Raw genomic sequence first — 12764 nt, 5'->3', positions numbered from 1 at the left:
ACTATTACTTCTGCTACTGCAGCTACTATTACTACTATTACAATTACAACTACTATTAGTACTACTGCTACTACTACTACAATGTCCTGACACATCCTATCCCTCAGACACTACTACTGCTACTACTACTGTATCACCACTATTATTAGTAGTACTGTATTACCAGTACTACTGACATTACCACTATTACTACTTCTACTACTACTACTACTACTAATACTAATACTTTTATTACTTCTACTACTGTTGCTACTATTACTACTACTACTGCTACTACTGCTACTGCTAATAATAATAATAATAATAATAATAATAATAATGACTATTATTTTTATTATTATTATTATTATTATTATTATTATTATTATTACTATACTATCGCTCCTACTACTTATGCATAATTCATGTTTGTAATTAATGTGTTTTTTGTTATTAAATTACAGATGTTTTTAAGTCTATAGATGGTTTAATCTACAGGTAAATTACAAGATTCATTTCAACACTTGCTCCATTAGATCAAATTTAAAGCTTAATTCTATTCATTCTTGTTTTTGGTTATACATTCTGATAAATAAGACATACTGTATGTTGTTTTGTGTTGAAATGTTTAAATATTTAGGAAACATTAATTAATAATTACCATTTCTTCACACACCCCCAACCCCCCCATTGGGGTTTAGTTAGTTAAGGTTGTAGGAACCCTCTGCTGTGTTTAGATTTCTCTCATTTTGATTTTTAAACTGTGTAAAAGACAAGGTAAGCTTTTTAAAATGTGTAATGTTGTCATAAATGACATTGAGCTTAAACATAATTTATTTCCCCCAAAACTGTTCCACTTTACCATAGTCTTTCCTGTCAAATAATTAAATATCAGTGAGATTTGTCCTGATAAAATAAAAGTAAATGCTAATGATAATAATGCTAATAATAATAATAATAATAATAATAATATGCCTATGTTTACAGACTGCCCCGTTCGTAGTAGGGCTAGTCTCGTCCGTTTAGCTGACCCCTCCCCCTGTGACGAAACAGGAACCGACCCAGTCATGCTCTCTCTCTCTCTCTCTCTGTCCCATTCAGTCCAAATCCTTCACTTCCTTCAGCTTTTGAGTAATCTCCTCAGAACTGGGAAGACATGGCTGCGTTAAGCAGCGCTGTGAATGTCCTGGGATCGTTTTGGATACGAAACATGGCATGTATTCGCCAGTGGTTGCCCTTCGTTTTCTTCGGTGTTTCTCTAGCTGGATCAATACTGAAGGAACTGGACGTGGTCCCGAAGACGTACTTCAGCAGCAGTAGAAACATCTTAAACCTGTAAGTTTGAACATCTGTCTAAACGTTTAATCAGGTATACTGCTAGAGGGCATCAGGCATAATGAGATCTACTGGACAGCAGCGCCACAAATCTAAAAGTATTGCCTGTATCAATAGTCGCTCATCCATGTCCGGAAAGTAAGAATCCAGCCCAGGCTTTAGTTCCAACTGTCTGCGTAGAGCCGCTGCAGCTGAGCTGCACGATCGCTACCCAGGAGTGCATGGAGTCGCGGGATGGACTTTTACTCTCCGGATCTGGATTTGTCACCCTAATGCTAACGTTAGCTGGGGTAGTTAGCGGGCACCTTGCCGACAGAGCCGGTGTAGTTTGTCACCAGGCACGGATTTAAGTTTCTGTTGTGGACTAAGAACATTTAAGGCATCATTATAACTATAATTATGTTTACGCTCATGTAATGCTGAAATGATTTTTTAAAAACTGTCCAAGTCGGGATGATAGAGTCACGCTTGTATAGTCTGTATGTTCAGCATACGTGTCTAGTAGCTCTTATCATATTTATATATAATTTATATATATTCATGATGTTCTCCCTCGTCACCAATTCTCTCTGAACCCAGTGTGTAAAATTAAAAACATAATGAAAGGGAGCCCTAGCTGCTCTCTGATGGGATTATGGCTAAGAGAAGAAGGGGTTGGGAAAGGAGTTCTGCTAAAAGCACTGGGCTGGACACAGGGTTTACTCCTGAGAGGTTTCGGTTCAGTAGTGGGTAAAAATCAGGCTAAATACAAATGTATGGAAATATGTCTAATATGATAACGACTCAGTGATGTGCTAGTAGAGCAGAAATGATATGAAAATAATGTGAAATAATATGAAAGTTGTAGTGTTTTCAAGGATAACCAATTACATTGTATGATGTTATTTATTTTTATTATATATATATATATATATATATATATATATATATATATATATATATATATATATATATATATATATATTTTTTTTTTTTTTTTTTTTTTTTTTTTTTTTTTTTTTTTTTTACATTTTATATGTAAACAATGCTTTACTGAGTTCAGGACAGTCTTTGTTTACATTTACACTAGTTATGTTACTATTTTACTGGTTTGTTCCAGTGATTTTATAATACATTTTATTTCTATTTAATTCTATTTTAGTCATTATTATTTAAATAGGATTGTTATATATATATATATATATATATATATATATGTATATTTATATATGTATTTTTTAAATAGGTTTATTATATAAATCCTATTTTTCTGTTTAATTTCTGTACTGCTTTGTTTACCTTTTTGATTTTGGTTATTATTAAGAAGTTCCAATGCATAGATTTTCAAGCTACTACTTTTTTGGGTATTTTAACCTGAGTCATTATTATACTGTATTTACATGTATTTCAATTTTACCTGAGTGTGGGTTTAAGCTGCTGTACCCACTTGTGGTCAGTGGAAATGGTCAGTAAAATGAAACACAGTAATAAGTCTTAATGACTTCAAAATAATGAACCACAGGAAGTGGAGCTTTTCAGGATTGTTGGACTTGTTGAATCTTTTTTATATTGTTTTGTGTGTGTGTGTGTGTGTGTGTGAGATTAACCATGCTATTAAATGTTTTGATTACATACATGTGCATGTGTTAATTTTATTAAAATATTTTTTTGTAAAATATTACAGTCAGAGTTCAGACTATGTCATTCTTATACAGTTTAAAAAAGGGAGTGTCACATATCGGGCTATCCAGTGACACAACTGTAGTTGGGAGATTAGTCCTCACAATTATGGCCACAACTGAAAAAGGAAATTATTGTCGGATTGCCAGTTCTTCACATTCATATAATTCCTAGTCTGATCATAATTGGCCAGCTGATATATCATGTCGGCTTTGAACAACAGTGGAATTTACTGGCTTTGAACAACAGTGGAATTTACAAGAGGTTCTCCATCATTTTCCAGCATTAAAATGATTCATTGTGTTGCCATGGATTTGTTGAGAACCATGATTTTTACTGAAAAAAACAATGAACCCCCCCAAACTCTCATTTGTTTACAGAAGCTAGCTAGCGAAGCATAGGTTACTACTTTTTTTGTTATTTTTATAATTTTACTCACTTTGTCGTATTTCTTTTTTCCTTCTGTAGGTATTTTGTGAAGCTCTCCTGGGGCTGGAACCTGGTTTTGCTGCTCCCATTTCTGTTTCTCTCCAACTCGTACAACAGGAACCTCATCTTTGTTTTAAAGCGTCTCACATCTCTTGTGGTGGCTACAGCCATCTGGTACTCCTGCACGGAGACGTTTTACTACATTGAAGATATCAAAGGGAACTGCTATGAGGAGTCGGACTCTGTGCGAGTCGACCGGGGAGAATTCGGCACGAAGACCGAGTGCAGGAAAGCGGGCTTTGTCTGGGATGGCTTTGACATATCGGGCCATTCATTCATTCTAGCCTACTCCTCATTCCTAATTGTGGAAGAAATGGTCCCCATGCTGCACCTGGTGCAACACAAGCAAAGGAGAACTGCTTTTCTTGATGCTCTGTTTGTAGGCCTCAATGCCATCATGGTCATTTGGATATGGATGTTTGCTTGCACTTCTGTGTACTTCCATGAAACCATGCAGAAAATGCTGGGAACCTTCTTTGCTGTTTTGGGATGGTATGTGACCTACAAAGTCTGGTACCTAACCCCTTTTTCCCCGGGGTTACCGCCATGCCACAGTGAGCACAAACAACACGACTAGGACCAAGCACTTCACACCAGCGTGACATTGGCAGCACTGCGGCAGTGAAACAAACTGACACTAACTTCAACCACAGACTTCAACCAGGTCCACTGTGTGTGTGTTTTCTGTCCTTTTTAAAGGTCGTTCGTAGTGGAGGGATTTAGGTGCTTGTCTCTCTGAGGTGATGGCCAGCTGCTGTTCCAAAATTGACTGTGTAATCTGAGAGAATTGCTACATGTGGTATGCATGTCTAAGCGACCACATTATCTAATCCTTTTTGCTGCCTTCAGTACGTCAGTGGCTTTAAATGGCTAGAGGCATACCTTTGCACAGTGTACCACTTTACACAATTAGTGCATTGAATTTCACTTTATCGCTACGTCATTCGCTTAAGAGAAAAATGTATTCTTCTAATAATAAGAAATGTTTTTATGTGTTTTTCCCCGATCAGTCATTTGTATTACTTACTATTTTTGTTTTAATATAAATTTAGACCAGTTCCTTTGTTTACACTAAGGAAACAAAAGTAATGTCTTGGCTAGGGTTATCGATATTGGCAGATAACTGCTTAAGAAGAAATTAATGATTTGACTCACTTTTCATATTCATACTTAAAATATCTGATGCATATTTGTTGGGTTTTTTTTTGTTGTTTTTTTGTTTGTTTGTTTGTTTTTTGTTTGTTTTTGTTTTTTTTTAAGCTCCGAAAGAACACAGTGTTGTAACACTACACAAATAAATACAATATTTCTTTATAGGGCAATTTGGGTAGATTTACTTACAACAGATTGGAGTTTGTCATCTTCCGGACAGTGTACAATAATCAACATTTCTGTAAATGTGCCAATTTAGCCCATTTTTTATATGTTTTATTTTCCAATTTTATCCCAAAGTGGTACTGCCAATTAACCCACTCATTAGTAACTCCCCCTAGCTGCAGCAGTGATCTGTAGGAGGGTGAGCACATAACACTTCCCCGAAACATGTGTCGCATCCCCAGTTCCACCACACCAGCTGCTGCGCTACAGCATTGCTTTAGGAGTGATGAGGGGAAAGAGCGTCATCTATCAGCCCGGAGATAGCACAAGCCAATTGTGCTCTCTTGGACTCCGGACACTGATGGCAATGCAGCATGGCATGGGATTCGAACTCGTCACTCGTAGCCCCCAGTTTAGCGAATTAAACTCCTTTCCAGCTCTAGTCCCTGGGTCAGTAATTTACTATTTATAATTTTAGGTTATTGTAAGAAATTATATGATTATTCAACCTATTTCTAGATAGTTTGACTAGTTTAGGTATAATTCCAAAAAGTCCAAAATCTCAAAATAAAAAGTTGACATTAAGGCTATATCTACCTGGATCAAAATTGCAGAGAAATATAAGATTTATTTCTATAGAGTTACAAATACAATCAAATATATAAAATACAAACATTTTATTGCAGTAGCATTATTATTTTTTTGGACGTAGATGTGTCCAATGCTCTGCTTAGACTGATATGAATTGGATATTATTGTGCGTCCCTAGTTTAGAAATGATGCTTAAAGGTGATCTGGCAGTGCTATAGGATGCATCATTTTATTTGAAGGCGGTTTAATTATCCCACAGATGGAAAGAAGATAGTGTACAGTTCTACACATTGTTAACATACAATCTGGTAAAAGTAGTTATGTTAGGATTGGACCTAGATTAGATTAGAACTAGGATGTGGAGTTTAGAGTTAGGGTGGAGATTAAAGTCAGGGGAAATGAAGCTGAATTCAGTAGATATTTAGTATCTACAGCGCACCTAAAATATACTATCCAAATAAAGTTGTACCAATATTTTGCCAAGGTAAGCGGCAGAACGTCTTCATGATTCAGTTCCATCAAAGTTTTCTTTACCTGGACTTACTACACAGAACTTAGAACTACACAAATCCTTGATCTACCTGACTGAATACCTTCATAGAGCACTGCTGTTGTTCCAGAAGCTTGCGTCTGTCCAAATTTAGCTCCACTAAAAAAATTTCTTCATGGGCTTATCTCTAATAAGAACATTAGACTTTTGTTTTATTTTTGTGTGTCCTAGCTTTAAGCAACTTTATCCAGACTCAGAGCTGTCTTTCAGGTGTTTTGACTATTTGCTTTATTGAATTCTGTTTGTCTGCCGTGTATCAACTGATCAAAAAATGACTGCCTTTAAGAAAACTACATGTTAAGTTTATGGAGAAATATGTTAATCATACTTAATATATTTTCTGAGAGTTTATCAAGGGACCTGACATTTGTATTATGAATGATGCCATACAGTGCTCAAAAGTAGTTTTGCGGCATGCTAAATAAAATTAATGTCTTGTTTATTTGTGGCTCCAAGCTAAAGTTATCATTTATTTATTCATATTCATCAGAAACATTAGTATAACCATCAGTAACAAACAGGTTTATTCACTGAAACTCAAAATAATCTCTGTAATGAACGGAAAACGTCATTAAGGCAAGTAAAAGTACTTGCGTGGTGGGTTGGTATGTAGTATCTATTTGTTTTAGCATTTTGTCAGTCAGGCCTGTTAATGAACTTTCACTTTTTTCACATTTAATATTGGAACTTTGTATATATATTCATGCTTAACTTACAAATCTTCTTAAGCCATTTCTCCAAGTCATGGGGGTTTTGATTCAGGTGTGTTGGAAGGTGGCTTTCCAGGAACAGCATTACAGATATGGTCTGAACATGATATGTGGTTTCAGGGGACGGAGGGATGGAGGAAGAGAGAGAGGGATGGGTGGGTTGGTCAGGGGTTGTCTCAGATTCCTAGAGTTGTTCAGCAGGAGGATTAGACTATTAGAACAGGTGACGGGTTGTTATCTGGGCAGACACAGGAAGCTGTGGTGAAATCCAAGGGTGAAAATAAGGCCTATATTTGGAGGCACTGTGGAAGAAGACATAAGCACATTTGGAAAAATATTCCAGATGGGAATCCAGGCAACAGCAGAGACTCAAAACGACTCTTGCCTCAAAAACAACATGACTTGCTTTAAGAGCAGGGTACGGTCTCAAAGACTTAAGGACACATCTATGTAACGCTGAGATTAGTCTACTAACAACTACAACTAAAAGATCTCAGGCCATTAGGCCACATACAAGTATTTGAAGGTGGTGAAGAGGATGTTTCGTCTGGTGGTTCTTCCATCTGGATATACAAAAACAAAGCTTTAGTGTTAGTGAAAGGAAGAATGGCAGCATGCACGCTGGTTTCCATCTACCGCTCTGGTGTGGTGATAATGTGCCTAAAAACATCTAGAGATCAGTGAGTGTAAAGAACCTCTTCAAGGTGTAACCCTTAACCCCACATTAATGATTCAGTTATTAATCCTAAAGCTAAAATAACTATATAACCATTTTTAGTTTACCACAGTTTGTGGAGTGCAGCAGGGTTCTATTTTAGGCCCAATAAAAGTGATGCAAATTTTGGTGTTAATGAAGGTTGTGTCCACATACAGTGTTAAAAGGGTTTAAGGGGTTAAAGAACCATCACTGCACATAAGGTTCTTTACCAATGTAACACTTTTTAACGCTCGCAGGTCTGTTGTACATAAAAGGTTATTTAGAGAACCAAAAATCTTTCTTCCGCGGCATCACTCAAAGAACCCTTGGTAAGAGTGTACCTGTTCAGATTATGTCCAAAATGAAATCAATGTAACAATCATTACAATATGTCTGATGTAAGCATGCGTATTTGCATCTTATAGCGAAGTCACGGTCGTCTCCTGAATGAGACTTCCCAGGTTAAGGATTAGAAAAACAAATTAAAACAATATAATAAACATTATGTCGCACTGGCGTAGATAAGTCTTGGCATGAAAATGCTTGAGTACCCCATTACTGACCTATACAGTAGATTTCATAGGCAAAGACATAGAACAAGATAGAACCGTTAAAGTTGGAAAATATGGAAAATATTAGTTTACTGCATTGTAAATTCATGCCAGGCATTCAAGTCATCTGGTCTCAGAGCGCAAAAAAACTGTTGTGTAAAAAAAGAAATGTGTAAAATGCTAAGTGCACAACTTAAGATAAGCGGTTGGTATAGCTTGGAGACATGACTTAATTGTTGCATAAATGTGTATAGTGTATAGTGATCTGTATTTGAATACCACTATGGTAGGAAACATATTTTACACAGTATGCTATAGGCATAGTTAGTATATAGTACATAGTTGGTTCATTTGTGCCGTCACAGTTCAGACAGCACTAGAAGAACTACTGGATATATTTTTAACTATAGTAACAAACATATGTCAAATTCTGGGTAATTAAGAAATATTATTCTTATAAATATTATATTATATAGATGTATGTGTATGCTAATAACAACAATGACAGCAATACAATCAAGAAACAAATCTCTATTATATAAGTAATATTAACCCTAGTAGTTTTGCCTGTAGGCCTTGTGTCCGATAACTTACTGTTTGCTCTTTAATGCAATATACAAAATATTTGAAATCCAAAAAAGAAACAACAGTTTAAGGATGATCCAAGGATTGATCCAAGATTGAAGAATATTTTAGTAGCTATATGTGTGGCAAGAGAGAGCCACACTTAAGACTCATCATTTAAAAGAAACAAGGGTTAAGCCCTTTTAAGTCTCCTGCCAGTATCTGTCAGTGGAGGCTGTTAGCAATAGGTGTAGCTGAAAAAACTCTAAACAATAAAGAGTAAGGAGTGTCCACATACCTCTAGTCCCATAGTGTACTTCTGAAGGTGAGGCATTAAACTCGTCTGGTCCCTGTCACCACCACTGTGAACAATTTCAATCCAGTAAGTTTCTCTAGAACTCACTTTTACATCAAACCTCTCTGAAAGATTTCTGATTGTCCTGAGGTCTTTTTAAATCCCTTTCCAAACTCATATGCATCCACAACCTTCTTTCTGAAGATCTCAGAGCTAACAGCTAACATGTTCCTATGGGGCTCGTATGGTAGCCCAAATGACAACCAGATTTTTTCCTTGGGTTCTACGTTGGCCCCAGGTATAGATGCCTACCAGGGACAGTGATGGGACCAGAAGGGGTTAGACATGGGCCCCATGCTAGTAAGCTATTTCAAAGTTATTTCAATCTATAGGCAATACTCCTAACACTGATTCCTGTACACTGCTTACCCTGCAGATTTCAGTAGTAAACAAGACCAACAATATCGTCAATCCTTCTCTATTTGCAGCATAAACAGCAAGCTGATTGGCTCTTTTTGCTGAAGGCCGGAACACTCTCGTTACGAGAAAGACTTGGCTTGCGTCCCAGTTGCGTACTAATTGCTAATGCTAACTAGTTTTTGAGTATGAAGTATGTCTCAAAGTTAAGTACACTCAAATATCCAAGATACATACTTAGAACTGGTCTACAATGCAGTGTGAAACAGAAAGGGAGGAGCTACTCATGTCCGGAACAATCAGAAATTGGCATGGCAGTAGTTTGAATATACATATAGTTTGAAGTTTGAATATACATATATTCAAACAACTGATTTGAACTGTATTGAGCCAGGCTGAAATCAGTCAATATAAGCAACATAATAACAACAGCCTGTTTTTTCAAGGGAGTGGACGATGGAGAGAAGAGACGGTGAAAAGATGTTCAGCTAATGTTAACTTTTAGCCATGCACGGATCTCTGTTTGCTCTCCCTGAAGCTTTGAGCTCAGACGAAGATGAGCACCATTTATCAAACACTGAAACCAGCAGCTTGTTTGTGCAGTAATTTTTGCTGTAGCACCAAACTAATGGACCTACTACACGGTGTGAAACGAATTAAAGGGCCCCTGTCATAAAGAGAACTAATAAAGATGTTTAACGTGACACGAAAACACTGTTCAAGTTTTTAAATGCACTTGAACTATGTAAAACTAAGCCTCAAAAACAGCCAATTTTGAAACCACAGTTTCACTGATCTCATGAGAACCAACTTATTAACATATCTGCCTGTTCAGCCTAACGCAGTTTAGCTCCACCCATTTGTATTGCGGTTCTCAGTGCTTTTTATGTCCAGGACAGCCAATTAGAACAGAGCTCATCCTATATCTGCCTTTAAAAAAAAGCCTGTTGAAAATGCTGGGAAAAGTTGAAGACCATTTATAGAACATAACAGAAAAGAAAACCCCAATGAAAGAATATTAAATACAAGAAAATTTGCAGCACTTCCTTTTGCTTCTCAAGCTAATTAAACTAGCATTTGATATGAGTGAGCTAGCAAAGTTAAAATTGTAATAATCCAACAATAAAAACCTTGTATCTCCAAAATGGCATCTTTACATCTTTACTCCCATTTGCTACTGCCAGTTGACCCACCCAGCACCAAACGCCCCCGAGCTCTAGCAGTGCTCTCAACACTAGGAGGGTAAGGACTCCTAGGAGGCCTACCACCCATACATTTTTCAGCCATAAGCAGATTTGTGAAGGGCTAGCGCAGGCTGTGCATGAACATCCCAGCAACAAGGAGCTCTAATGAAGTGGGCTAGTGAAAATGATAGAGCCACTATTAGCTAATGCTAATGGATCACTTGTTTCCTTTCAAGTTCCCGGCCTTCGACACACAGCTGCTGATGGGGAAAAAGGCGTTGCACCATAAGCCCAGAGGACTACATCTATGCAGCCCTCAACATCTACATGGACATACTGTACTTCTCTTTTTTTCCCTCAGTTATTTGGATGTGAAGAGGACTGAACCTGAGCTTAAGCATTTTGGTAACTTTCCATATGAGCTCTAGTCCCCCTCCTTCTATCCTAAGCGACCCAGCCCACTCCAGCATGTGTTTTTTGTCTTCTGCATCCTGCGTTTAGCTTCTCTCCTGCTTTCATCTCAGCATATGTCTCTTTTCTGTAGCAACTAGGATGTGTAGGCCTACATCTATGACAGGTTAGATGCAACACTTGAGGTGAAGTGTTGAGACGTGGGAACCTTTACATGAACAGTCTACAGTTACGCTGTTTCTGTGTTTAACTAGAGGTAGCGGTGAAAAAAAGTACAAAGAACCAGTACTGAAATAAAGTACTGAAATAAAAGTATGGATACAGTATACAAATAGTATGAAGCCAAAATAAACTTTTTTAGGGGTTTTGTGTATGGGTAATTAGTAGTACTTGGTCCTAAACAAAAATAAATTAGCATAGTGGCGAGCAGTAGCGTTTAACACTGCAGCGTTTCCCTTATATTTTTACAGCCCAGGTGCTACACCTGCAAAACTACCAGTGTACCAGTCATTTATCATCATCATAGCAGCATGTGCAGGACTTATGAATGGCTGAATGCTTTACAGTTCATACTGGGTCAAAGAGTAAATCACAGACGCAACAGATTTGTGACCATGATAGTTTGCAGAAAGCAAGGTGATACAGCATTGATTTTGATTAGAATCATCATGTTGGATGAGGTTGAAATTTTGATATCAGTACTTTTGGATCAATGGTAAATTGTATTGGTATCATTTAACGCTGCCAGTTCCTAACATTGACAGCAATGGCGGTAAATATATATTTATAAATTATATATTTATAATATATATAAAAGTTTATAATATATACAAAAGTTATAGTTGACCGGGAGATCATGTGACAGAGGACGTGCAATGGGATTGAACGTTTCTTCGTTTTCGTTTAGTTTTCAATGAAACCTTGGCCTAAAATAAAATCATAGACCTCAGAACTAAGCAATGGCACCAATCACAGAGCAATACAGATGCTGCCCCCTATCTAAAAAAACAAAACTAAGCAGAAAAAAACTACTAAACTTGCTAAATGCTAGTAGTTAAATGGAACTTGATCAAAAAGTAGATTTTCTTTGCCCACTAATATACAATAGTAGAAACAAAGGTATTGATGATTTGACAAAAGGAAAGTACAAATCCATCAACATTTCACTTGAACATGTGTAACTTATTAAACAGTTAATACCTACAAATAATGTGTGTTTATACAGTAGGTATGTGATTATGGTTATATATATATTTTACAATATTTTTTTACAATGTGCAAAGTTGAGTGATGCCACAGCCATCTGTGGTCTGGACTCCCTCTCCCCCTTCACTCAGCACTAGCACTCAGATGTTAGCCAAGACAAGCATTTTCCCCAATCAGCATAACATTACTCTGCTGTTCAAACGGTTAGAATAACCTGCCATATCATTAGTTTACATAATAGCAACAACAATTTTAGGATGTTTTACTCAATATGTCAAGTATTATAGTATCAACACTTATAATGTAATTCTTTATTGTCTTTCATGCTTTTTTAACATGTCTATTCATTATTATAATTAATTAACATTATTCATACAATGACGTAATATAAAAGAAACACGTCTCTGATTCATTTGAGGTTGATGAACATTTAAATCCCACAAACAACGAAATCTGACTCGGGAAAGAATCGTTTTCTTTAGCACTAAATAAATCAGTCAAATCGTTTCACCAACGAGTCCAAGTGAATCACGCCTCGCGCGTTTGGTTTTAATTTTATTAAATATAATTAGAAATGCAATGAATATACTGACTATGAACACTTTTGACTCTGCTGGCGACATATTTCAGCCTGGACGAAATTTGAGCTTTGTGAATTAAGGAATTGCTTAATCGGACGACTGATTCATTTAAAAGAATCGATTCTTCACATATAAGCCGAACCTGGAAGCGACTCGTTCTCCCACCACTTGTCTTCCACAACACTGCAGGCGGGCCCCGCGCGTCACCGCTGCGCAGCCAATGAGCGC

The 12764-nt window shown here is 36.9% G+C and overlaps 1 protein-coding gene across 1 annotated transcript; it reads left to right on the top strand.

The window, feature by feature from the left end:
• The first annotated feature begins 991 nt into the window (after positions 1–991).
• On the top strand, positions 992–6362 carry fitm2 (fat storage inducing transmembrane protein 2). Its single transcript, XM_072696907.1, has 2 exons — positions 992–1314; positions 3442–6362. Exons 1-2 carry the CDS (start codon positions 1136–1138, stop codon positions 4037–4039), a joined length of 777 nt encoding a protein of 258 aa, XP_072553008.1. The 5' UTR covers positions 992–1135; the 3' UTR covers positions 4040–6362.
• Positions 6363–12764: the final 6402 nt, after the last annotated feature.

The sequence above is a fragment of the Salminus brasiliensis genome, chromosome 14 (assembly GCF_030463535.1).
Source record: "Salminus brasiliensis chromosome 14, fSalBra1.hap2, whole genome shotgun sequence".
Taxonomy (NCBI): domain Eukaryota; kingdom Metazoa; phylum Chordata; class Actinopteri; order Characiformes; family Bryconidae; genus Salminus; species Salminus brasiliensis.
Note: the sequence above shows the minus strand (reverse complement) of the source record. Positions and strands in the feature narration are given on the sequence as shown.